Genomic DNA, 27,041 nt, shown 5'->3' with positions numbered 1-27,041 from the left:
GACAAATCCTCACCGGTGGTGAGCATCCTCTCCTTTAGAAGGAGTTAGGCCCTTTCCCACACAGCCTCAGAAGAAAATAAGCACAACTACAAAAGAAAGTCCAGAACATATAAAATTTTGTTACATTAAAAATAAATAAATCAAGCAATCATTCTGCTAAGTATTCATTTGAAATTGTCCTGTTTCCTACAAAGGGTTGCTACATTATGTGCTGTCAATTTCAGTTTCCAAATTTTTTTTTTGTATCTTACAACTTGCACAGATGAGGACTTTTTTTTTTTTCCCCTCCAAATAACACAGAGGACCCTACTGAAAATTTGCTAACACCAAATTGCTCGTGTAAAAAACAGTCTTTTGTCCATGCTCCTCCCCATATGCAGCTTCCCCTATAGCGTACTTCATTTGGGACAAAAAATAAAAGCTGTTACCTCATTAGATGACTAAACCAGGCAGTTCTGCCAGCACTGCACTTCTTACCTGGTAACTATTTCATTCAAAAGGTCATGACTCCATCCTGAATTTTTTCTTGGCTGTTCATTTGTCCAAAAGCCTTGTATCTGTCAGGGTCTGTCTCTACCACTGGGATCAGTATTCTCTGTTCTTAAGAATTTTCCATCGAGCATACCTAAGTAAGTTAACATCTGATTTCAGATTTCTTTTTACTAGAGCTTATGCTGAAATGTAAATAATTCTATGGCTATTTCAAGTCTTCACTACATATGAAGTTAATTTTAAGGTGGATAGGGTATATTTTGTACAAGAGACTTATAGATTATCCAGAAAGGAACCTCTTCATGCAAACAAAAAAAATCCAGCCAAACCCCAAGGTTAATTTAATTTAAGCAGTGGCTTAGAGTTCCCTAGCTCTGTTTCTTATAATACAAACTTTTCAAATCAGGGACTTTGGCCTCTTATTAACAGGGACAGAGAATGCTAGTACCATACACACAAACATTCTCTAGCTTAAGCCACTTCTTTTGCAGAATATGCCACCGTAAAAAGGCTAGTCAATCTCCTAATAGCAGAAAAGGGACATTTGAGAGGATTTGTCTTACTGATGATAGATCTATCATCACAGGATAATTCCAAGCGTCAGGAATCTGCCTATGACCTTGGAAAGTTACTATTTCACAGTAATAACATTTTCCAAGAAAATAAAATAAAAAAAGGAACGCATTTATTTCCTGACTCTGGATTCAAATTTTGCCACTTTAAACTCAAATATTTTAAAATAATATTTTAAAGTTCCCCTGTGATTAAAGTAAGCCTGAATGAGTCATACTACGTACAATAATATATTTTCTGTCTTCTTTCTTAAATTTATGCTTTGAACTGCTCCCTGGAAACAGTTAGCAGCCAATTTCATTCCAATAATTTTTTTTAAGTGAGATCACTAAATCAAATGTAGCTTGAGAGATGGCCTTACTGATCACATAGTACACAAGAAAAAAACTACATGCTAATCAGGAAAAATACATTTTATTTCCATTTTTTACCTTTAAGTTATTTTTATCATTGACACTCTCACAAATAAAATGAAGTGTTCTCTCAAATTCTATTAAGAAAAACATCCAAAATTAGCAAACCCACCTGCCTCAGTGCGCAAAATATTCTATTTACAACAGATGCTCCAAATTTATTGTGACACACATGAATACCGCTAGAAATGTCCATTCTTTAATGGCATAATTAGTGTAACATGTTATGTAAAAGTCCAATTTTCTTTAGTTTAGCTAATTTAATTAAGCAAGGGAGAACAAGTTTTATTTTTGTGGACTGTATTATCAGGAAAAAAAATCATCAAGGAATCAAACAATAGGTACTTCTCTTCCTAAAATTCCCAACTTTAAAGCACTTAAATAGAGTCTTCTGCCAAACAACACACATTCCATAAATCTGCTCAAGTAGGTCCTGAAGGTCAATGAAAGTATGACTTTCCTTCCAACTATGACACTTCTGATAGTGCTTAGCTATGAGTTGGGCAGTTGTCATCTTGGTCTCATGAAAGGAACATCCAATTTTTATGAAAGGATCTGATACCTGAACAAGCTTCTCATTTCAAACACATTTTTTCCCCAGACTGAAAGTCATTGTTGAAGTTTTTGTATTCAGAATGTCATACATCTGAGGAAAAAGTTACTTTTCAGGAAGTCTACCCTGCAGTAGCACCCAGTAAGCATCCTCAGATCATCTAAGTATGAATGTGTAAGTACAGAAATAATGTATTTCAAGAAGACAGTCTTATGTCTACTTAAAACTCAATGGACTCTCCAGTTCCTTAAGTCCTGAAGAGAACTAAAATTGGGACAGTAAATATTTTGAGAGAGCCTGGGGTATTTTGGAAAATAAAGTTAGCAATACATAGAAAATGAGTGGCTTTGGTTTTTAATTCATATGTACAATCAAACCTTTTTACTCAGGTTTTCTGAAAATCTAAGCTATAGTATACAGGAAAATTCATTTCAGTTTTTACACAGTATAATTCCTTTGCCCTACTACCATCGAACCTTCCCCACTAACAAAAGTTCCTATTTTGGTAGTAGAATTGGGCATGTAAATTATTAGAATAGACTTCTTAAACTCACTTTAATCTCCTCAAACAGGCAAAGCAACATCTGCAAAATATTTAGAGAAAAAGTACCATTTATTTACCCGTACACAGTATGTCAAGACTCAGGATGTCTTCCTTAACCATCCCTTTGTCATTTTATATAATTTCTTCATACTGTAAGTTACGGATTTCTTTGCCCCTAAAAAAAAAAGACACAAAACCCAGAGAATATCAACATTTAGGAAGGCTAACTCAAATACTAGGTACTTACTAGATTAAGTAAAGTATTTCCCTGGAAGAATGACAACCTAACCCATCAGGCGGACATGCAAATAACCTTCTTGTCACATTCATAACATAGTAATAATGACAGAAAAAAATACTTTCAATAGTATCAAAGCATGCAAAATAGAACAGGTTCATTCTGAAGGCCTGACAATGTTGCATACAAGCACACTGAGTCAATGACCAAGGTATAGCAGAAGTACAGATTCATGATAAAACTCTTAACTAGTACAGAGGGAAGCTTCTAATTTCCATCATTGTTCGTAAATGCTAAATATAGAAAGGCTTTTAAACTATCTGTGTCTACTGCAGACCCTCACCAAACCAACACATTATGCTTTTCAAGCCCTTTCTGATCTACTGCTAGGTAGCGTGTCCAGCTGAGTAGGACTGTACTCCGGCCTGCTAATGGACACCAGCAACCTGACAGACTATATTCTGCAGCAGGACACCCAAGCAGGACTATTTAGAGAAATCCAGGCTGTTAGGCGTGCAGGTTAATTAGCTGGCCACGTCCGTGGGAAGAATCTAGTTGTCAAAGCATTTTGGGTCTTGAGACAGGAGCCTACCACCAGATTCTGTAGATTAGATGAAGCCTAATCATCAAGAACCACAGCTACGCCCGAAGCTGCACAGCCAAAATTTTACTGAAGGGATAAAGGGGAAGGAGAGAGAGGGGTGAACCAGGACAAAAGAACAGTCTGCAAGACAGCAAGACAAGCAAACTCTGCATGACTGGTAGACAACAAGCTTTATACTCCCAATTCCTACTTTACCCATTTCTTCTGCTAATCAGATTTTAGCTAGCCTTGCTTGATGCTGTAGATCAGGCACTCGGGTGCCTTGTTGTAGACCAATTTACACAGTTAGAATTGAGAGGCATCACACTGATACCCATCTTGATTAAATGTCGTCAAACCTGCACACCACCAGCAGCTTTCCAGGACAAACAAACGCAGAGCATTGCTATGCAAAGGCTTATGAATTAAAAACGCAAACAGAGAACTGCGTTTTTTTCATAGGAAACGCGTTGCTGACTGTTGAGGTAGAAATCTGTTCTGGTTTCAACAAGTTTTAAAGTACATTATAACCTCCTTGAATATTTTGTTATTGCCTCATCCTAACTAATGGCAGCTACCATTTCATAAATGAGAGAATAGCACATCTGCAAGAGAATAAAACTGCTCAACTTGCGTAACGAAATGACACCTGTGTCCTGAGGTAAAAAGCGATAACACTGAAATGATGATGGGTATGGAAAACCAGATTAATAAGGCATATACCCAGCTGAACTGAAAGCAGCAAAAATAACGAGATGACAACAAACAGCTATAATTTGGCAACACTGCCAATATCAGAAGCATACCACGGACACCAGTGCGAATACCCTGTCGCAGGGATGTTGTCTGGACCAATTTTGCTTCAGAGTAACCTGCCTGTCACTCGTTTATAATAAACCTCATCTGAAGCCGGAACAGCTGTCATACTCTAGCATCATCCTGCGGTAGCCCCACACACTGAACTTTGGCAAATACCACCCCATTACGCTAGGCCTACAATGAAGGAAGGCATTTCTCAATTTTCATAACCATACAGAAGGCTCTTGCAGCACTCATTGCCTCCAAGCTTTTACAAGTTTTAGATACGAAGAGCTTGAGGATGACTCCCACGCAATTTGTAAAGTGTGCCCTGAGAGTTAAACACCTTCTGAAGTTCTACCAGAGATGAGCCTTCTCTTACGGACCTGGAGTAAAAAAAAAAAAAAGAGACACAGCCTTTTGCTGGGTTTAGTCATCTAGTATTTGGAAACTTAAACCCAAACTATTGTTAGTCTTGGCATTTCAGCAGGGTTCTGAGATCCTAGCCAGTGGAGCTACTTGTTTTTCCTCCTTCCAGCTTTTTTTGATTAAAAAACCACCCCAAAACAAAAAACAAGAAAACCCACCATAAAATACAGAGTGACTTTTCAGGTTACAACACAGTCTAATCACACCCTTACAAATTCCAAACTGAAAAGGCAAGTTTTTAATGCTGCACAAAAAGCTTTGATTTTGACAATTACATGCACAGGTTCTTACACTTATTTAATAGAACACTGTTTACCTGACAGGACTGACTAAAAGTACACAGAGCAATTTAGCCGTAAGTCACACAGTGTGACACACCAGAACACAAGGAAAGATCTTCTGGAGCAAACAAGCAACTTCGACCCAGGTTTAGCCATCTACCACACCGGACTTTTTTGGAAAAAAAAAAAAAGGGTATGATAATATTTGATTTTGAGAAGACCTTAGAAAGTAATCAAATGAAGATAAAACACTAAGTGAAAGATGCATTCAGTATTAGCAGTCTAGAGTCACAAAAAGTCAAATGAGTACACAGTAATAGGGAAAAGTGTGTGCTCTATTTATGAAGGAATGTGACAGAGAGCAAAAAGCCTATCAAAACAAAGATGCTCTATGTCATCAGTTTTGCACTTCTTGTGTCTCTAATTGCAATTCAAATAAACTCAACTTTACCTTTTGTAAGGAATCATCCATACGTGTATTTCAACTTAAACAAACATGTGCCCCCCATATGTAAGCTCAAAATTTGCTATATTTAATAGGTTTTTGCTAAGAGCAAGCACACTAATGAAGTCACGATGGGCTTTTCTTTGCAGCAGCTTGAATAACAAGTAAATAATCATGTAAATTCTGAAGTACCTCACATATCTGCATTAAAATTGCACAGAGTGTAAAAATTCCAGTTGCAGAACAAGATCAGACTGAGCTCGGGCATAGCTCATAAATGAAAGAAGTGGTTCCAATCTCCAAATTTAAAATTATGTAACTGTACGGCTTTGAAAATTGCTGTCCAACCTCCTAGGTACTATACTTCCAGGATACAGCGCCTTGAATTCTGAAATTGCTCTGCCAGAATCCATGTTGTTCTGCCATTCCAGTAAGTCAGCGTACTTCTGGAAGCACAATATAGCATGTGGCAAATCAACAGTAGCACAGCTGATACAGCCCTGCAGGACTGTCATTAACTGCGCTGGCACTGTAGCCTGCAAGTCAGCGTGTTCTATCAGCTTGCCAACCTACTCTGCCTCTTGCAGCAGCTCAACGTAAAGAGAATTTTCTCCTTCGTATTTTCCCCCTGCAGGGAGCACTCCACTGAACTCCACCCACTAGAGTCTTATGTAATAAGATGCTTACATTTCTGCCCTAGCACATCATGCTACAAAGCAAAATACAGGTTTATACATACAGCTGGTTTCTTAAAGCAGCCCTCAGGGTGATGAGTCACATCTGTAGTAAAAGTTAATGGTTGTAATTATGGCTCAGTCTCAGAATCTGAAGCAGTTGGACCACATGAAAATGTCTTTCTACTTTAGCTATGAATCTATGACTTGGTGGTTCCACCTCCCCTTTAGATTTTTCCACTATATGATACAGAACAAAGACCTAATGCACATGGAATCAAGACCACAAAATTTCAGTGTAAACATAAGTCGTATCTGGTTTTACTTAACAATCCATGTTCAGTTTTTTTGGAAGTGTTAGTGTTGTAAGATAGTAATTCAGCTACAATGTAACTCCCCCAAAGTTTCCTGGTTGATATGCCTGGCTGTAGCATTCTTTATTTCCTTTTGAAAAGAAAGACTAATGCATATACTGCTGAAGAGTTGTCAGGCGAAGGCAAATAGTTATATATTTTTAGTGCATCGTGCACAGACACGTGCAAACTTTTAACACATGTTTACTGTGAACTGCAGTGGTATGCAGTATCTGCTCAGGCAGCTGATGAAAACAGCAGTTATCACAAATCTACAGAATATTTTCTATGTAAAGCTGTTCCTTATAGTTACCAAAAAAAAAAAATCCTTAAAGACATACTATACTAATATCCCAAGTCTAAGAAAACAAATGTTATTCAGAGCAGCTACAAGCGTTTGTGCTAACTTAAAAGTATCTTGAACAATGGTTTCAAGTGATGATTTAACTCATAGTATTTTATTTACAAGAAATTTTCAAGGCTTGCAGCATTCTTCTAGTAAGATACAAAGAAGAAATCTAAGCTAAAGAAGTATCAACATCTCCTTCAGAGGATCTAAATATAAGAACTTCAGAGTTAGTTCCCAAAGACCACGCAGACTCTGGCTATGTGGGAAAATAAATCAAATGATGGTGCCATCTCTAATGGGAAACAGAGAGGCAATCTCACCACAGACTTGAAGAAATACATAGGCACATTTTCAAAAACTAAATAGGGCATTTAACAACAAACAAAAACATAGAGCTTGAGCTCAACTTTAAAACCACATTGGGAGAGAAAGATGAAAAAGTTCTCCTAAATGGGTTGAAATTCTTTATTTTGCTTGTGCTCCTTGCCAATAATGTTAATACACAGCATGCCATCTCAGCAACGACTATTCCCGATTTAACATTTAATTTAGAAGCATGCTGTACATTGGACTACCATGCTACAGACCAGACAGTAGGTATTTCATTTTTTTTGTTGTTGTTAAGATAAAACAATCAGCTAAGGAAATCATTTTATGTCCCCCATTACATTTCAAAAAGAATGATGGCCATGTAATGAAAACTAATTCTTTTGCAAGCAGACACAGAACAAAAGTACTTGTATAGTTACTAGGAACAGCAAGAAAAAATAGCCAGAGCTTATTTAATGGAGCCACTGATTTCATGAATCTCTTTCAAAATTCTCTTATTTTAGCTACTATTCTTAACATAAGGACTGCAGAAGGACAGAGATGAAATATTTTTCCTAAAGTCTCTACTAGAAAGTGTGAAAATAGGTCTTAGGGGAACAGAACATTAGACAAGGTTTGGTTAAAGAATGAAGAAAGACATACAGCATTCTTAGGAATTAAATTTAAAAGCTCAACACTTTCCTGTAATACACATTCCTTGCACAAGTCAAGCAAATACTTTCTCTGTAGGAAACATAATGCTTTGGCTGTGTACAGTATGTATCTGTATGAATATCAGCTGATAAGAGCCCCAAGGAATGGGAAAGCAAGGTGAACAGCATTAATGCCTGCCCTCTAGTGATTAATTTTTTAAATTAAAAAACTGTGATTGGGAAAACACCTTCATTAGACAATACAGCGAGATTTAACATAACCTCAATCATAAATGTTCGGAGAGAAGTATTTAAAAAAAAAAAAAAGGCAAAAGGCTTCTACTAAATAACTCCTAAACCTATCCCTCCTAAATTCCAGGGAAGATCAGTGAAAACCATACAAACATCACGTCTGAGAAATAGTGAGGTCACAGCCCTGGTCAGTAAAGTTTAGTTTCTTCTTTACTATGCACTACAATGTAGGTTTTTATTACAAGACTACTATTAACGTGCTTCTGTCCATCTTTAGTGGGCAAAACTGGTGGTGCTCTGGTAAGGCCCCCACACAGGCTCATCGGGAAGCAGGGCTATGCCTACCTTAGCAAGTGAGGCAACACTCATTTCGCGTGCAGTGGCACACGTTACAGACACGCTCCTGATGCCTAACTGAAGCAGCAGGACTCCCTTTCTCCAGCCAGCATGGCCTGCACAGCAATGCTCAGGAAGACTAGCAAGCTTTGCATTCATTAAACAACATTCAGAGGTTAGGAAATGCCAAAAACAGTCATCTTCCAAATCTAACTCGTTTCCCTCAGCACATAATCTGTGAGTAACCCCAAAAGATCAATCTTGAATTCTGTTCCTAATCGTTTTGGCCAGATTCTGGCAGAAGTGCATAAATACAGTTAAAATAAAATAAACTAAATGATGCTGGAAGAAAACTAAACTCTCCCAAGCCTCCTTGCTCAAACTTGGCTTGCGTTTGAGGCAAAGGATCACAAGTGCTTTGCTCTACCTGAATCAAACTGTAAAAAAAGCATTTTCAACACTAAAAGCCCAAGTAGAAAATACGCGTTTTTAGATGCAAGTGTTACTCTATGTAACTGACTGGTTAGAAGACAACTAAGAGTTTGTTTTAAAGGAAAAAAAGCCACTATATATAAACCAAAAAGCAGTTAAGACAAAGGCAAGAAGAGGCATTTCAGAAATACCTAGTTTCACGTGCACAAAACAGAAAACACAGTAAAAATTGCAAGTCCTACTAAAAGATGCATTAGGACCCCCCAAAAGTCCTAGTAACAATATAGGCTGCAAGTGGTTTACTGCATGACACACAGAAGGAGCTAACAATTCCCAGAGGTGATGTTCTGTCCATCAGAACAGACAGAAGGGGAGGATAAATAATCTGACAAAACTTAACTATTTTTATTCATACTCTTGCAGTTACACACAAACAGCTTTGCTCCACGGGTCAGTCAGGCTGCTAACTTTCACAAGCACCGAATTCAACATGATAACCCTGTCTTTGACCCCTCCCCTCCAATTTTTTTGCTCTACAAAATCACTCTCCGTGGGTTTAGAAACAGAGAGATTACAAGCTGGTATTTCTAAAAGAGGTGTGTTACAATATAAGAAGTCTTGATTGCTAGCAGGTAATTTTCACAACAAACCCTAGAAGAACAATGTCACCTATTTGGTTGGAAACCTTACATTAGAAACTAATAGCCACAATATACCTAACAAAAATTAGCTTTTCTCAGATGGAGTTATGTTCTTAGTCTCCTCCAGCTACTAAACCAAGTTAGGCAATAGTTCTGTCAGACTTCTTCCAGTTAATAGAATGAAACTATTAACAGAAGCATGTAAAAAAAAGTACAACTGTTGCTGCTTATTTTACTCAGCAGAACACTAATGGTCCTGAACACTGCAACTTGTGTTTCTTTACAAGGAGGTCAGAAGTGTAACACGGAGCCACCAACTTCAATGCTAAATGGGAAGGGAACAGCACCTGTAGAAGTCTGCATAAGGATTGCTCAGTAGGAAACTACACAGTTGCTTTTAAAAGCAGTATTGGCATCATTTGCATATAATTGCTTTTGTGGAAGAATGAGGACTAGGTATGAATGAGTTCAGAAAATTATTTGAGCAACTTCATGCAAGCAGCAAGGATTTTTCACTTTGCAGGAATTAAGACTATCTCCTGAACAGAGTTTTAAGTAAATGAAGGCTCAGGTCTTAAGTCTTTCATTTAAATCGAGCTGCAGTGCTTTCAGCTTTTCAGAATGTAAAAATCAGGTCACCTTAAAATTAGATTTATTCTAGAACTCAGAAAACAGGATGAAGCTCCAGCTATGTAACTGGCAGTAACTTCATTCAGTTAGGAAGACTTTGATAGCTGAAAAGCACCTGTAGATTTCCCGTGTTTCTACACAAGCAAGTCCCTTTTTCCCCTTCTATACTTTCTCTCACACTGACTTTGTAATACACAACTCTTTTTTCCAAAGTAATTGATTTTGAAGCATGAGAGTTACGGTAATATCCAATGCTCACCAAGTATAGGCTCAGTTTGGAATACATGATGTCGTCAAATACACACCTGTCTTCCAAGCCTGACAAAAACATCGGATTCTGTCAAAGTTATCTCCCTCGAAACTCATCCCGTCCTTTATTTTGTGATGAAATAACCTTACAGTCTACATAACACACCAATACTATGTACTGATCATTTAGGGATCCACTCACATGTAGAAAGCCAGAGTGAATGATAAAGTAATTTTTTCCATTTTTTAATACAAAAAGAGCAGAACTAGTGCACATCAGCCAAATCTGGCCCACATATAAGATGAAACTGAAGTCAGAAGTTGTTTTTTGTTACTTTTGGGTTGTTGGGGGTTTTTGTTTGTTTAAGAGTCATATAGACTCCAATTCCTTTTGGCATTTTACAACTTCTCAATAGTCATATAAAGCTTCTGCTTGAAATACTACTTTTATTTTCCAGGGGCTTTCAATTAGACAGCCAAAAAGTTTATTCTTTTAACTCTTGTAACAAGACAGTCTTGGGGCCCTATAATTTTTACTTTGTGAAATCAGAAGGCCTATGTTGATAGAAATCACACACATTCTTACCAGCTGTTAGTATGGTTTTAGCACTCTGCACTATACTGGAAGATCTCACAATTCCTGAAATGCCTGCAGATAGAAAAGCACACAGATGTTACCCATCTTAGCAATTTTGTGGGGATTTTTTTATCCTGCAACATACACAAAAAAGTTAAATATTTTTCCAGTTATACAATCAAGCCAGCCTGAAAGTAAAACATACACTTAAGCGGAGAAAGTTTGTTTCTGTTCTGCTTTGTCATACTAACTGAAAATATTCTCTAAGCTATTGTAGCTTATTTTGTATGCAACATACAGAAAAAACACCAAATCAGTATTAAAACAGATAACAACCAGCAGGAATTGATCAAATTAATTTATTTAGTGTTCCCATTATTTCTCTACTAAGACGATTAGTCACAAAGGATTCACAGTTGTTTCATCTAAGTGCTGGTATATTAACTTTCTAGAGCAGAACAAATTATACTCATTGTTTCCTTCAATATGAAATTGGGATTTTGCACTTCTCTGATCAAGTAGAGATGCCTATATTGTGCAGTGTTTGCCTGGCTTTTTTAAATTATCAGCTTTTGGAGATAAGGCTTGTTTACCACTTTGCATTGTGGCACCTTCAGTCCTCATTGTCCAGTGGTTCTTAGGTATTAATGGAATAGTACATAAAACATTAAAACTTTTTTTTAAAAGTATTATCTGTTCTAACACATACCTATAAAAGCATACTGATATGTGCAGAACAAAACTACTGTACATTACTAAATACTTAAAAATGTAGAAATGCAGCAGTCCCAGAGTTAGTCTTCCAAACTGAAAGTTATTCTTCTGCATTAACCAGAATGTAGAACATGAAATTTCAAACATTATTTCTAAATCCTTCTTTCAAAGCTACTTCTATAATGAAGAACAAAGCTTAGAGAAATCCATGAATAAGTAAGAAGGATACAATATTCCACCGGAAAACAATTTGGGGGAGTGGGGGTAGGGGTAGGAAGGGGAAGGGAACAAATCATGTTGAGTTAGTAAAATACATAGGGACAATGTAATTCAACTTTAGTAATCAGCTTTGTCTTGTAGGATTACCAAAAGGCTTGTCCTGTCCTTTACCTAGATTCTTGAATTAGGTAAATCTTTTGGCCACAAAAGTGAGAGAGGGGTTTTGATTTGTTCTCCTAAGAGTATAAACTGCTTGGCTTGAGAAAACTAGATCTAGCCAGTATTTGATACTGAACTGCTGTGCCACTGTGCACAGTCCACAGTCACAGCCATGCCTGCAATACCCTACCTAAATACAGCCACCAGGATAGTTAGCTCAGGGTGGACAACTCGGAGCTCTAAAACTATATACAGCTCACAAAACCGCAAATCCTGCTCCCAAATTCAGCTATTATCGCGTTACTGTTGCACTCCAGCCATAGTAGCATTGAAGCTGCTATTAGACTGACATGAAAGAAGCTGGACACCTTGATGTCCAGGTGCAATTCATTCTATACTGTCAATGGAGAACTGCAACTCTCAGGAGCTTTAGTTCCCCAACCAGAAATCAGTGTAGGAGCTCCCTCAGCAGTTGGCTAGTGTCTAGTGGCTCTCAGGCATCTGGGGAGTTTTTGCTGTGCTCAAGGAGCTTGCAAAATTGGCCACCTGGCACTAAGATGCATCAAGTTCTTTAAAGACATAAAGGACTCTTCAAGTACTGTATGTTTTCATTTTTCTGCAGTATAAAACAACATTTATGTCTGCAGCATTAGCTTTAACTTGCTCATACGACATAATCTTGCCTCAGAGAAGCCGTGATGATGAGAAGCACCTTGATCTTTTTCCTCAAAGCTTGAGTTCTCTGCCAGAGCTCACACATCTGGACTAACTATGATGACTGGGAAGGGTAATGTCAGCAAGCCAGACAATTAACTTAGCATTGAAATGTATGTCTGGCAGGATATATACCTTACTATTTAGATGAAGTTATGCCAGCCAATGAAATCCTGAAGATGTAAGCATCCCAAATAGAGTTAGATAGTCTAAGCAGGCCACACTGATTCCTAAAGACTACTTCTTTCAGGACCCAAACCGAAACATATCTATCTCAGTAAGAATGCTATTTGCTAGTATTTCAGATAACCTGTTTGCAATCAAACAAATCCTAACCCATGCCTTTAGGAACGTATCTCATGATAAATCACTGTTTTCTTCGTCCTTCTCTCTAAATCATCCTTCTGAATTAGAAGAACGTATTCAATAAATCAGTACATCTATCATGTCTTAAAGGAGATTACAGGCACTGATCTAGGCCTACCTTGATGCACCACAATTCCGCAGTCAGGGTCATGGGCAACTTGCAGTAAAATTTCTTCCACATCTCTGTTTTTTCCAGGAGGGTCTACCAAAGAAGTTATCTTTTGTTGCAGAGTCCTTGGCAAAGCCATTAGTTGTGTAAATTGACCTTCTGGACTTTTATCAATCTGAATGTTACAAAAAATAAGACAGTAAAAACATTCAGTGTTAATAAAGTTCTCTTTTTCAAAGAAGTCAGAAAGTGTTTTGGCTATCTTTGACCTCTGATAAGTATCTCAAAGAACACGATCCATTTCACTTGTACAAGTCATTGATAATGCTAATGAAAACTTCCCACGCACTGGGAAATGCAGTATCTCGGTTCTGAACCTGAAGAATAACTCAATGCAAAGATGTTAATTTTTATCCAAGGGAAGACTAACGTACACACATGATCTTGCTGCCTCTGCAAGTAAATTTTCGTTGAAACTGTATCATTTCTGCTCTATCTAATTTCCTTTGGAAACACAAGTACACTACAATGAAAAAAACAAAAGTTCCCAAAAGACCACTTAGCTCTGTTTCTTCTGCCTGAATACAATCAAACTATACACACACACATTTCAACTTCAGTTTGAAAAACATTTTCTCTGCTTTAAACTCAAACCACATCTGGTTTGTATAATTTGAAGGAAACATTCATTCCACATTTTCCAATCTAAATCAGAAATTCAATGACCCTTTTTTGAATACAATGATACCAACATGCAAGCCTGTACACATTTATACAAAATGTAAGCACAAATACTGAAAAATGCATAATGGAGCAGATCTCTCCAAAACTGAAGGAAAATATGAAGCGCTCGATTCCTCCCACACAACTTTTTAGACAGTTCACGGAGACATCAGTCAAGAGTCTAGTTGCCCTATACACTCCCTTTAGTCAATGGGGAGAAAATGATATCCAGATGAATCACCCACTGACTACAGAGGGAGCCGACAATGAGCAGGCTCTTAACATGATGTGGGAGGAATCCACGCCTGAACCAGAACTATAAGAACTAGTGTCTGCCTTCAGTTGTTTCAGAGGAATCTTTTAAGAAAGAATTTTCTCTGCAACTCTGAAGATGTATACTCAGAGAAGGGGTTTCTGTTCTGCGCTAAACAGCACTCCCGATAGCAGTTATCCTCTTCAGTCTGGGCAATAACTGCCAATTACTAGACTAAGGTGTGAGGAATAGATTACTAAAGCACTTTGCTCAAAATCAACAGTAAAGTGATAGCATTTAATCAACAGCTTTAATGACTATTATGGAATTATGGACAGATTTATTATCCAACAACACATTTGTAGTATGCTACCAGGATTTGTTTAAAGGTAACACAACAGGGAGTATTATTCTACCTAGCCTTTCTCTCGGAGAAAGCATTACTGATTCTTTTCAAAATTAATTTAAATACTTTTCCCACTGAACTGTTCAAAAGCACATTGATAAGAAAACATGGAGACAGCTGCAGTATAATAGAGATTCGCCTATGCTGTACTCCAAAGTGTTGCAGTAAAATTGTTTACTGTACTCAAGCTTGCTTATATCTGTACTTCAGTTTCTAATAAAGACACGCCCTAAAAGGAGACATTTGTGAGATGATTACCAAGGTGACTTCAGGATAAAGAGATACCCATGTCCATGAGACAACCCATGCTATTTGTAACTTCATGTTGAAATGTATACCACACTTGAATATTCACACACGGACACGCATACTACAACAGGAAAAATGCTATTGGGCCCCTGACTGTGGCACCTCTCCCCAACTGCAATGTTACACTTACACCTTTGGCCAGAAAGATGGAATTCAAGATACTGGTCATTTTGGATACCTGTTTCCCAAATATTAGGAAAAAAATGGGTTTAGTATGGATATTTAAAGATAATGCCAGAATTTCATTTGGGTTTAGTCAACTGATCTTCATAACTAGCACTCTAGGGGTTTTTTGCAAGATGCAATTTTTGATAGCAGAAAGTTGCACCTCTAAGTTACAGCCTAATCTTTTTAACACAAACCATATGTTTATTCATCACTTCCTAGACTGTTGTTTCCATATGGTAGTCATTAGAACACACTTTTAAAAATGATCTTCTCTTGCTCCCTTGATAGGGCTCTAGTTCTGTGCCCATACTCAAAGAAAATGAACAGTAGTTACTACATATGCAGAGACTGGTATTTAAGGCAAGTCTTCTCGTTGCAGAATTAACTAAACAACAGAAAACAAATAGCAAGTACAGTGACTACAACCGCTCTCCTTAGTGTATGGCATAAATCTTGCCTTCTGTCAATGTGATAAAGCAGTTCCACTTGCTTGTTTTAAAAATGTTTTGAAGAAGAACACTTGCCTCTAGCCTTCCCAGATGGTGCTTATAAACCACTTGAGGGCAGTCCTGTAATATGTTACTGTACAGCTTCTGAAAATGGGGAACGTTAGGTTTCACTATGTTCTGCACTTTCAATCTGTCTTCTCCTATTACCATTCTGAAATCACCTAGTCAAGAAAAGAGAAACAGTTAATTCATTAGGAAAAAACTGAAAACTCAAAGAAGGAGAATATAACAGAAGCCAACGTAGTACAAAGCTGTGATCTAAAACTTTATCCTCCAATTCTACCAATGCCTTTATAATCCATAATAAGATTAACCTTCTAATAGTCAAAAAAAAAAATACTATTCCTTCAAGCACAGAAATTAAGATTCAGAATTGTTATGTGGCCTCTGATATGCTGTAATGTCATCAACCCATGTGTCCACATTTTCACTGGGACAACAAAAAATTCCAGCTGTCAAGCTCAGCCTCGAAAGTGGCAGTAACATGGTTGTATTCTTTGCAACCGTACATCAGTTTCAACATATTACTAAATAGATTGACCAGCCCCAATACTTTGTATCCAGAAACAAATAACCTTCAATTTTCCAGTATTGAAAGAAAATAATTTGCATTGTCTCTGCACTTCAAGGACAGTACCTGAAGTACAGCTAATGGCAGTCATGGTAAGATCACAGTATCGCCTTTTCCTCTTAGCCACGTATTTTGTTAGTAGTTTCAAAAAGCAACTCCTTTTAACACTACTGTTACATTAGTAACCTTTACACTTCCTTTTGTGATACATGACTGAAAAGTTTCAAAGAGAATAAGTGAAAAGACAGTCAGTCTGTAATACAGCACTCATCTACCTCTATTAGGTACTACCCTGGTAGCTTCCAGGTTTACCAACCAGGAGTTAGAGGCTCAGTGCACGGCACATCAACAAACAAAATCCTGAATCAACTCACTTTCCCACTTCCCACATTCAGGACATAAATGCTGTTGCAAGGTGGCAACTGGCTAACATTACTTAGTTTATGTCAATTTATGCCAAGCCACAGAGCAAACACTTCCCATATGAATGGTACTGACTCACTGCTCTCAAAAAATGCATAAAAAATTAAAAGGATAAACATTTTCTGAATCAAAGCATGAACAACTCTTTTCAGCAGTTTCCAAGGAGACTGATTAGAGTAACACATAAAATCAATTTTGTCTAGTAGTATACCCTCTGAAAAGTTTAAGATTTAGCAAAATGGCAGCAAAATAAAATATCCACAAACATGTAGTTGACAGCCTTTTTGTTGAACATTCCCAACTGGGAGTCTTAACTGCTTTAGCTTTGTTCACACAGTGGAGCCAATTTCAACATCTTAAAACATGGTAACTGATCTCCCATGTTTTTTGTTAATTGCACTGTTTCAAAGGATATATAAAAAAGTTTCTTGGTCACTAGTGCTCACCAAGAGTCTAATGACATCCCTGGGCAGGTTTCAGGTGGGCAGGTATGCAGCCCTGTAGCAAACACCCCTGGTTAGCAACTCTTAGCCATCCCACTGTCAGCACTCTCTTTACTGTCGCTTTCAAACAGATAATGATTCAGAGAAAAACTGCTACGGAAAAGCTGAACAAGTCACAATCTAAACTGACCAGAGAAATACTAGGTAAAGAACAGTAACACTCCTCAGTGGAACCAAGCTGCAGCTTATAAACCCTATCTGCCCACCTGTGCTGGTTTTTTTAACAGCCTAACTTGCATTTCTTTACACAAAGAAAGTGCTGCGTAAAGTACAATTGCAACCAAACTTGTTTGTAGTGTTTTCATTAAGGATATAATCATTTAATTAAAATGTAACAATTAAATCTTGTAGTGAAGAGTCATTTGGAGCAATTTCTTAATTTTTTTTTCCATACCAATTCATACCGATTTCTTAACTGAAGAAAGGAGGAAATTCTCTTACAAAAAAGCCAAAAACACCAACCAGGAGGCCAGTGTTAAACGTATATTGAAGAATCATAATCTGGATCTTTGAGTTAACTAAGAACCTTAAACACAGAGATAACAAAGTATGGGTCAGACTATCAGATGAATCAATATTACACTGAGAGTGAAAAGAAAATTTTCAAAGGTTTTGAACCATTAAAACCAAAATACAGTCCATACAGACAGAAGAAAAAACATTATTTCACCATATTCAATCACCCATACTTAGCTGTTCATAAATCAAGCAGCTATAAGAAGTTCTGCCTATGTACCCATACCTATTTTCTATGAATAAGCACAATTAGCCTTTCCAAGCTGTTACGTAACGTAACATTAAAATATAGTTGTTGGAGTATGCAACAGTGTAGGCCCAAAGCAAGAGAGCAGGTGACTTATTATACATGAGACTTCCTACTGTGGTACAACAGCTCCAACTACAGCTTTTCTCCTCAAAGACTTTAGATGCCATATACTAACCAGAATAGGAGAGTCCTGCAATCTGCATATAGAGGTCTTCTTCAGAGAAACTTTCTGGTAACATGAGAAAGGCTGCTGTGACTGCACTCTTCAGATTGCTAACAAGAGCAGCTTGCAGCTTGCTATTCTCATTCTGTGTCAGTATTTTCACCTGAAAAAGCAGAGTCATTGGAAGCCAGACTTCAGGAAAGCGCTACTGAAGATGGAGCTAGAAATGTTACTCAACCCAACATGAAAAATAAATGAGAAATATATTTAAGATTACATCCCATTATTATGGTACAATAAAGACTAGAGTGTCCCCTTTTATTTATACAGTGGGAGAGAGAGGAACATCTTTTTTTAAGAATTCACAGCCGGCTACAAAAGGCTGTTTTTACAAACACATTCAGAATTGCTATAAGCAGCAACCATTAACTAATCTCTAAAGAGCTATTCACCTTTTCATATTCATGAATTTAAGATTAATCAAAACAGTAAACATGAATGCATTAACAGAAATACTTCGTATGCAATTATTCAACAAGAAAAAAAGACCACTGTCACAATGAAAGACAACGGAATACCAGAAAGAGAGGTAAGTTTTCCTATTCACCTTCATTCTATTTTATTTTTAATAGAGGACTCCTCTATCATATGCTTCAACTAGTTTCTTAGGCATTAGTTGTCCTCCTAGAAGGAGCAGGGCTTTATTTTGCACTTTGTATGAGCAGAATGTGAACTCAATGGGAACTTCACATGTACACGAAGAACAGATCACTGAAGCTGAGTGCTTCTACGTGCCACAAAGAGTTTATTTTTAGGAAACATTCGAACTGTTCAAGACCAACTACAGAATCCAGTCACCCTGGATGTGGAAATATACTGGAATAAAAAGCCAATCTTCAGTAAGAACTGAATATAGAAACATATTATTATAGACCATTAGACAGATGAAGTCAGCCTGGTTTACAAGATGGCCAGCTAGGCTTTTTCAGAAAAAACTCTCCTGAGAATACCTGCCTGTTGTGAGTCTCTGTCTTTTTCAAGTGTTCTGATAAGCAATACTGTCTTGCTTATAAAGGGCAGCTTCTAAATATTTGTTTACCCTAGAATACCTTAAACTGCAAACCCACTGGCAGTTATGAACGAATGTATCCATCTTGGTATACTAAGGTATACTTTCAAGTAAATATTTTCCTTTAGGAATGTACATACTCTGTCAATGAAGGAAAAAAAAACGTACCCAGATTCAATAAAGAAAGTAAGAGAAACAGACATATCTGCTACACAAAATTCTTCTTATAGAAAGGACATAGACAAAGCAATGTCATGGCTGGCCAATACTATATTCAGAACATAAATTTTAATTACGGTGAAATCTACAACAATACCTCATTTTGATACGGTGGTGAATGAAACAGTATACAGGCTGCTTGTTTCAATCGTTCCACACTAAAACATGGGTTTGCCTAACGTCAAATCTAAACAATAGTCTGGAATTGGTCCAGGGTGGATTTTTGAAGGATGTTTTCCCTTCTTTGATTTTTGTTTTAAAAATAAAGAGTTCACTGTGCAAGCGAACATTTCAGAATTCCTCCTAACTTCTCCTGCAAATTACTTTGTATTTTCTAGCATTAAAATGAAACACAATGACAAAATACAATACATTTATCTGCCAGGCAGCCCAGAGTAAATTTTATTTCCGTGAAAACCATGGGAGAAGTTTACTGAATGCATGCAGACTTGCTCAAATAAGATCCAACAAACAAGACAGGCTGGTCATGAGGACAAACTAGTATTTAAAATCCCGTCAACTAATTCACTTTTATGTACTTTCACAACTTCCTGCTACAGGGAAACTCTAAGGAAAGACAGAAGAGAGAAGCCTGTGGCACCCCAAGCAGTCACACAAACTCCTTATACCTTAGGCTAGCCCTGGAAATAACAGCAAGTTACGGACATGTTTTAAGAACACCACAGTTACAGTCTTTTAACATGTGAAAATCAGCAGAGATGCTATTCCTCCTCACAGAAGGCCACGGACTTGCTTTAGTGAGTTAAAAGAAATAATCTCCTCCTTTGCTAAAAATACTCCCTAACATAAGCCAGAAATTTTTTTCAAAGGGAAATAATACGCTAAGCTTCAAAATTTGAAGGCCTGAAACACTGCAGTAGGGATACCACTTATAAACAAAGTTTAAACAGTTCAGATAGCTAGAAATCTCCCAGGAAGACAGAGGGCAATAGTTATCACCCAGGTACGTCAACGATGAATGTTGATTCTTGGGGTAAATCTGAAAGTCCACCAAAGTTAAGGAAGACTTTTTCACAGTACAGAGAACTTACGATCAGAACTAGTCACTGTACCATCTCACATACGGGGGAAAGAAGCAGCCAATTTATTCTGGTTTTACAGTATACAGAGAATTCAGTTAACTAACAGTACAGTCGAGACTTTAAAATTATTAAATATTTTAAATGAGGGATATATTAAATTCTATAAATAAGCATGACCCTCAGTCATCACAACAGTTTAAAGTATTAAATGTACTACCTTCACTGCTTAAGAAATTCATGCACAAGAAACTGCAGGCATGTGTACAGAAAGATACTTACAGACAAAAATAAATACCCAAAGAAAACGTCATTACAGAATGAAAGGTGTCAAAAGCAGCACTCCAGTTTGCCATTTAGCCACATTACATCCACACTCTGCTAAATATCACAGGAGGATTTTTCCATTCTCTTTCAAAAAGTTTTTACAGATTTGGACAATGGAAAAATTCTGTAAGCAGTATGTGCTCTGTCCCTCCTTCATGGCAATTTTTATAATATAAAAAACCTAAACCTCACAAGACCTCTCTAGTCATACTCCTCTCTCTCACCTCACTCCAATTTATTAAACATTTCCTTCTCTTAATAGTTTCTCCAGGACAACAGTAAATACAGCTGCTTACACTAAAGCAATTACTTACACTCTATGTTTAACAAAAAAAAAAATCAGTAACACTTCAGAAGCTTTTTAAAATCTTCTTCCTCTGAAAACAAATTATGTGTCACTTCTGCTTATTTATTTTACTTTTTAGGTACAGCAGCATTATTTTTTTTCAGGAAACCTGTCAGTTATGGAGAAATTACAACTAAGTTTATGCAATTTTTCAGTACAGTTAAATGGGAATTTAGCTAATCAGCATTATACATTTCATGTAGGATGAAAAGCCAATAAATGTTTAACACAAAGAAGCCTGGGGAGAAAAGTTAGCATTTCTAAGTGGCAATTCCAACCTCCATCTCTTCTGCCAAACATTCTGGAAAGATTACTTGGTCAAGACAACCAGTTTATAACAGAAACAAAACCTCCAGTGAAAATTAAGCCAAGATTTTGAAGCCAGAGCAAATGTTTTAGCTCATGTGCTAGAATAGCTTGGATAGCTTTCACTCATAGAGTGACAGCTTTGTAATGGAACACCAGAAAGGCACTGAGCTCTTCCTCCTCTATATGAGAGTGAGGAAAAAATTCCCAAACTGTTAAACAATATTAATCTGGCTTCAGTCAACTGTGTCCAGAACTAGCATAAAAATGGTATGTAAGAGATTATAGTGTATACGAAAACAAACCTAACCCTGTGTCCCCTCCAAAAGAGGCTTTTTGTACATTTTTAAAGAGGTAAAAAAGTTTTCTATCACTACCACTTAAAACATACATATCAAAACATCAAATCAGTTATGAAGCCAGAACCAGCAGATGTTTGAAACCTGTACAACAGGTCTAAGCAAATTTTTTGGTCATTTTTGGTCAACATGGTATAACATTCAAAATCCCAGTTAGTGATTTTATAGATACAGGAAGAGACAGTTTAAACATTCACCAAGCAATCTTTCAGTCAAAGTCTAGTTTAAGTCCTTACTCAGTGCAAATTCTTGTGAGCTTTATGAAAATAATTTGGGCTGATTTCCTCTTTTATCTATTAAACAAATACGTGTGAAGATATCTCTGCTGTCCTGTTAGCAACCCAACAAAATACCAAATTCCGACTTCTTGTGCAAGTACGTACTCCTGTTGAATTTAATCAAAAGATACAAAGCACAATTTATAGATAGGAAGAAGATGAAAAATCCTAAAATACATCAAAGCAGCAACAAATGCAGTTACACTGAAAATAAATATTCACTATTCATTGTTAATGTGAAATTTAGAATTCTTCCTTCAGTTATTTTTCTCAAGTTTCATTCTTTATAAAGGCAACAGCTGTTCTAACCTGCATCATGCTATAATACATCTCCAGAGATAGAGAAAAGCCAGTAGTGCTGAGACAGTCTATTCAAACTTTCACCCCGAATTTTTAGTTAACTTCTGTTCTAAGACTTGAACAGAGCTCTCCTCTCCTTCCCCCCCTCCCCTCTTAAGAAATTTTCACTTAGCGCTGCTGCCATCTGCTGAAAGCACACTGAATCAGGCACTCAGGGGAAAGCAAAGACCTCGTATTTTTCATGAGGCAAACACGAAGGAGAAAAGCCAACACGCTTAACACATGGCTCGGTCAATTACAGGTACTTTAACAGTACAATCAACCAGACAGTAACTGCGCAGCAAAGCAGCTTTCATCTTTAAAGATTTCCATTATTTAACTGTGTTAAATTTTGGTGACTCCTATAATTTGTTATAAAAGGTAAGTATTACATTTAACATTAAAGGGACTTGGAGTTAATATAGTCCAGTTAGTCAAGATTTACTACAGGCAGAAAACTGTGATTAATATACTTACCTTTAGGGGTTTTTTCCACATAACACAGAATATCATTAAAGACTACATTTCACTTCCTTTCTGAGAGATTATCCCTCTAGGACTAGATCCCTAAATCAGGGCAGATTATTTGTTCAGTACTGATGCACAGATCCTTAACAGTTTAAGTTCAAACTACAACTGATAATTTACCAGCCCTGTAATTTCCTGCATTTCAAGACAGGTAACTGAACAGACTAACAGTTACCGGTTTTTGTAGGCGTCCAGCGACATAGAGGGTTTTCCAGTGAAGTAAATCACCAATCAGGGTATCAGTGCTAATTACACCGTATTTTATCATCTGGAAAAAAGCAAAATAAAGGCTTTTGAAAAACCATATACCTGCACTACTTTCACTACACGAAACTTACTACTTACTATAACTGTCATTAATTCTAAGGAACACACCCCTCCAATAAAAAACTGGATGCATAACATTAAAACGTTTTAATGTTTTAATGAACACAGGAGATAAAAAAAATTCCTATTTCCATGCAAACTTCTGGGGGAAAAAAAAAAGTGGAATGCACAGAACTCTAAGAGCCCTTCTAGAATCAAAGTTACAATAAAGTAACCTCAAGACCCATCACTAAAGCAAAAGGCTTTAAATCCCAAAGAAACCTAGTCTAGACAGACATTGACACTGAAGAGATCTGAACATTAAAATACAACTGTTCATAAAAAGATTTTGGAAATGTTACTACCAGTTTTGTACCAGCCAAACGTTACAATAGTTGGAATACTCCACAGTATCCTTTCTGATATCGAAAGCACTCAAGAAATAGTTTGTCAGAGATCTAAAATAAACAAAACCCCTAGGCATCTACGTGTATTGTTATTGGGGGGTGGGGTGTGTATCAGGGAGCTTTTTCTTTTGCTCTTTGACATTAGAAAAGAAATTCTGATTTTGTAGTTCATTTTATGTTAATGGCAAAAAAGATGAACTTTCAACAGTTTGTTACCAATTTGCACTGCCTAAGTTTCCAAAGATGATCACCACAGCAAGGCAGCCAACTCCACAATTTCTGGATAACAAAGGACCATAGACTGTGATATGACTGAGTCATTGCAGCATGAGATAAGGGTGTAAAGAGCCAAGAAGAACAGAATTTCATAGCAGAGATCATTGGTCCTTAAAATAAAATTCCAAACCCCTTTTTACATAAAGTGAACAAGGTTTAAACCCCAAATTCTTGCCTCATACAGATGCCTTTAAACAAAATAGCAAGTACATAATAGACTACTTTATCTACCTCTCCAACTTTCTGTGAAGAATTCTGACATACACCCAACATTATTGCAACCATGCGTGCTCTGAGAAACTTTAGTTAGGTATATATTGCTCACATGGCATTTTTCCGTGACTGTTCTTCATTTCATTTCATTTCCCATTTTTCTTAAAAGAATTTGCTTTCCCTATGTACAGTTTGTTACCACATGGCAAAAGTTACTCAAAAACACCACCAAGACAGCCAGATACAGTGCTTCCCTCCCCTGACTCCCATCCGCACTCCTCCTTACCAAACAGAGTCTACACATAGGTGCAGGAGTAGGACTTGTGGGGCAAGTACTGCTTATCTAGAATTATTAATTATACCCAAGCTTCACGGGTCAGGATGTTAGCCATTAAACAACACAGATGTCAATTCCAACTAGCTATGTTAAATATTTGCATCTTATGTCAAACAAACAGTAAGAATCCACTTCGCTATTACTACATGGTCACCTGCTGAAATTAAGGCCCTGTTTCCCCACAATACACTTTACAACCACCAAAACTGGCAGACAGAAAGTCATCAGGATATAAATTCAGTTTCTGAAGTGCTTTAGTTGTAAATTCCAAACATTGCTTCCATTTTTAAAGTGCAAGAGCAGCTGCTCTGTTTGCTTTTTAATTAATATACTGTTTGTGACACAGTTCTGAGACATAAATATATAAGATACCGTGAGTTAAGGATCAGCCACCATCTACAAGATTTGCTTCCTGCACAAAAATCTGCTCTAAGGTAACTATTTCAATACTTCACACACAAACATTTGGCTTAATTTACTCAAACTACTTGTACTTACCCTACCATTACATGGCACTAAAGTATTGTAGTAAATCCCTGCTCCATAGCTCTGTATATTACTTATCTGTTTTGGCCCAAAAACTTTCAGGAAGGAATAGTGACTCCTGTTCTTTAACAAGTTCATCATATGCCAGGTCACAGAATCATCAACAGCAAACACAAAGTCCAGCATATTGTTCTGTGGATAAAGAGAAAAGTATTGGCATTTATGTATCAGGAAGCAAGCGATGTTAATCACATTAATCTAAAATACACAGAGTATCGAACTACCAGCTAAGCATTTTTCACGTGACTAAAAAAAATAAAACCAAAACACAAGCATTAATGCCAAATACGGTTTACAGGGTCTGATGAAGTTGTATGTTTTCTAGTCAATCTAGCAGAGATGGTCCAAAGTTTTCCTGTCCTCCTGGTTAAGGGACCAACCTTCAGCCCTCTGAAACAGGAGGGTGATGAGATCTTCATCATCCTAGTTCACAGCTCAGCGTAACAGATCGAACTGCTAAAGAACAGAACTTTTGCTAATATGCGAGGCCATGAATTGGGAGATGTGGGCAGGTAAAGTGAGCTTAGAACTGGCAGCAAGAAACTGAACTTCTAGCCTATTCACTTGCTTTTGTCAACAAAACAATCCAATCTCCAAAGACTCGTAACGTACAATGCACGCCCTGCTCTTGGGAAGAAATCAGTCCACACATTCTCCGCACACAGACAAGCTGACAGTTTACAACTCATACCTACAACTAACTAATATTTGGAGTGACATTGCTTCAATTCATTAGGCCTACCTCTCTCTGTGGTTTACTAATTCTCGGCTGCATCTTAGCTAATCAGTTAATCCTGCTAAAAAATAGTCTGTTAGCTACCTTTTTTTTCCCCATTCTTTTCTATGAAGATGAGATGCTGCTATTGGAGCTCTGAAATTCTCAATATCCTCTGGTTTTCTCTTTTCAGAAAGGACAATGAGACACATTTAAAGTTGCATTTGTGGGGAGTGCTTAACAAGCAAGCCATAATGAGCAATAACGCCTATTAATGATTTTAAAAAGGTTGAAGACATACACACAAAAAAAAAATCACTATTTCTAAGCAGCTTGACCTCCAAACGTTGAGGAAGCGCCCCTGAAGCGCGGCGATGTATTTTGCCGACGTTACCCTCAGAGGGTGCACAGCAAACAGGCGGTCGGGAGAAGCTGTAACCGCTTTTTGAAGCGAGCAGTCGGTAAGCTCTGACACACGCTCCGCACACACAAGGCTCAGGGGGCACCTGAACCACACACAACGCTAAAACGACTGCCAGGGCCCACCCCGGCGGCCTGCGGGCGGGCAGCACAGCCCGCGGCCCCCCTCGGCACGGAGCGGGACACCCGCCCCGCTAACTCGCTGGGTGGAGAGGGGACGGGGGCTGTCCGCCCCTCTTCGGGCACAGGCCACAAACACGGCGCCACAGGCGGCTCCGGGCAACGCACTCCGCCGCCTCCGCGCCGGTAACCGACACGCAGAAGGCCCACGGCCACGGCGGCCCTCCCGCCTGCCCCCGCCACACACCGCGGCGGGTGGGGGGGCCGAGGGGCCGGCGCGGCCCGGGGGAGGCCGCCGCGCTCACCTCGCCGTGCCCGGCCGAGGCCCCCGCCTGCCGGAAGACTCCGGACCCGTAGGCGAAGGCCAGGCTGAGCTCCTGAGGGAAGTGCGCCAGGACCCGCCGGAACTTCACCCCCGAGCTCGACAGGACCGGCAGCGCCATGGCGCCCGCCGAGCCCAACCCAGCCCGGTCCTCCTTCCCGCCGCGCCGCCTCTCCCCGCCCGCCGACCGAGGAGGCGGCAGCGGTGGCGCGGGGAAGAAAGGCCGCAGCCGAGCGGGGGCGGCGGCACCTGCGCGCAGCGCCCTCTGCCGTCGGGCGTGGGGATGGCGGCGCGCGGCCGCTCGGCGCGGTGCTTTCCCGCCCGGGGCGGCCGTTCCCTGCGGCCCAGGCGGGGCGCGCGCGGCTGAGGCAGCTCTCCTCAGGGCGGGCGGCGACGACCCGCGCCCGGGGCCTCCCTGAGCGTCCCGGAGCTGCGGGATGGCGCGCTCCCGCCGGTAAGGCCCGTTGAGGTGTCTGGGAGCGGGCTCCGGTGCACTTCAGGCTGAGTTCCTCCTCAGGCTGTGCTGTCCCGCCCCAGCCGGGAGGGCCCCTTAAGCTGAGCGGCTCCGGCAGCGAGGTTACAGTCAGCGGATGGGTTTAACTTTCCAGTTTTCTCCCCCTAACCCTGTTTCAGTGTAATTTTTTTAGGTCATCATCGCAGTTCTGTGTCCTCTCTTCGATTATTTTTCC

The 27,041-nt window shown here is 38.7% G+C and overlaps 1 protein-coding gene across 2 annotated transcripts; it reads right to left on the bottom strand.

Moving 5' to 3' along the window:
* Positions 1–606: 606 nt before the first annotated feature.
* TAMM41 (TAM41 mitochondrial translocator assembly and maintenance homolog) lies at positions 607–26,473 on the bottom strand. Of its 2 annotated transcripts, XM_059823293.1 has the most exons (9): positions 26,336–26,473; positions 24,728–24,907; positions 22,866–22,958; positions 17,892–18,042; positions 15,469–15,614; positions 13,095–13,260; positions 10,814–10,876; positions 2,653–2,750; positions 607–625 (listed from the first exon to the last, which is right to left on the bottom strand). In XM_059823293.1, exons 1-8 carry the CDS (start codon positions 26,471–26,473, stop codon positions 2,674–2,676), a joined length of 1,014 nt encoding a protein of 337 aa, XP_059679276.1. In that variant the 3' UTR covers positions 607–625; positions 2,653–2,673. The 2 variants fall into 2 exon arrangements, with proteins under 2 accessions (XP_059679276.1, XP_059679277.1); XM_059823294.1 differs by lacking the exons at positions 607–625; positions 2,653–2,750 and adding an exon at positions 6,641–6,678.
* Between the last annotated feature and the right edge of the window lie 568 nt (positions 26,474–27,041).

Source organism: Gavia stellata, chromosome 12 (assembly GCF_030936135.1).
Source record: "Gavia stellata isolate bGavSte3 chromosome 12, bGavSte3.hap2, whole genome shotgun sequence".
NCBI classification, from domain to species: Eukaryota; Metazoa; Chordata; class Aves; order Gaviiformes; family Gaviidae; genus Gavia; species Gavia stellata.
This window is presented reverse-complemented; position numbering and strand designations above follow the sequence as displayed.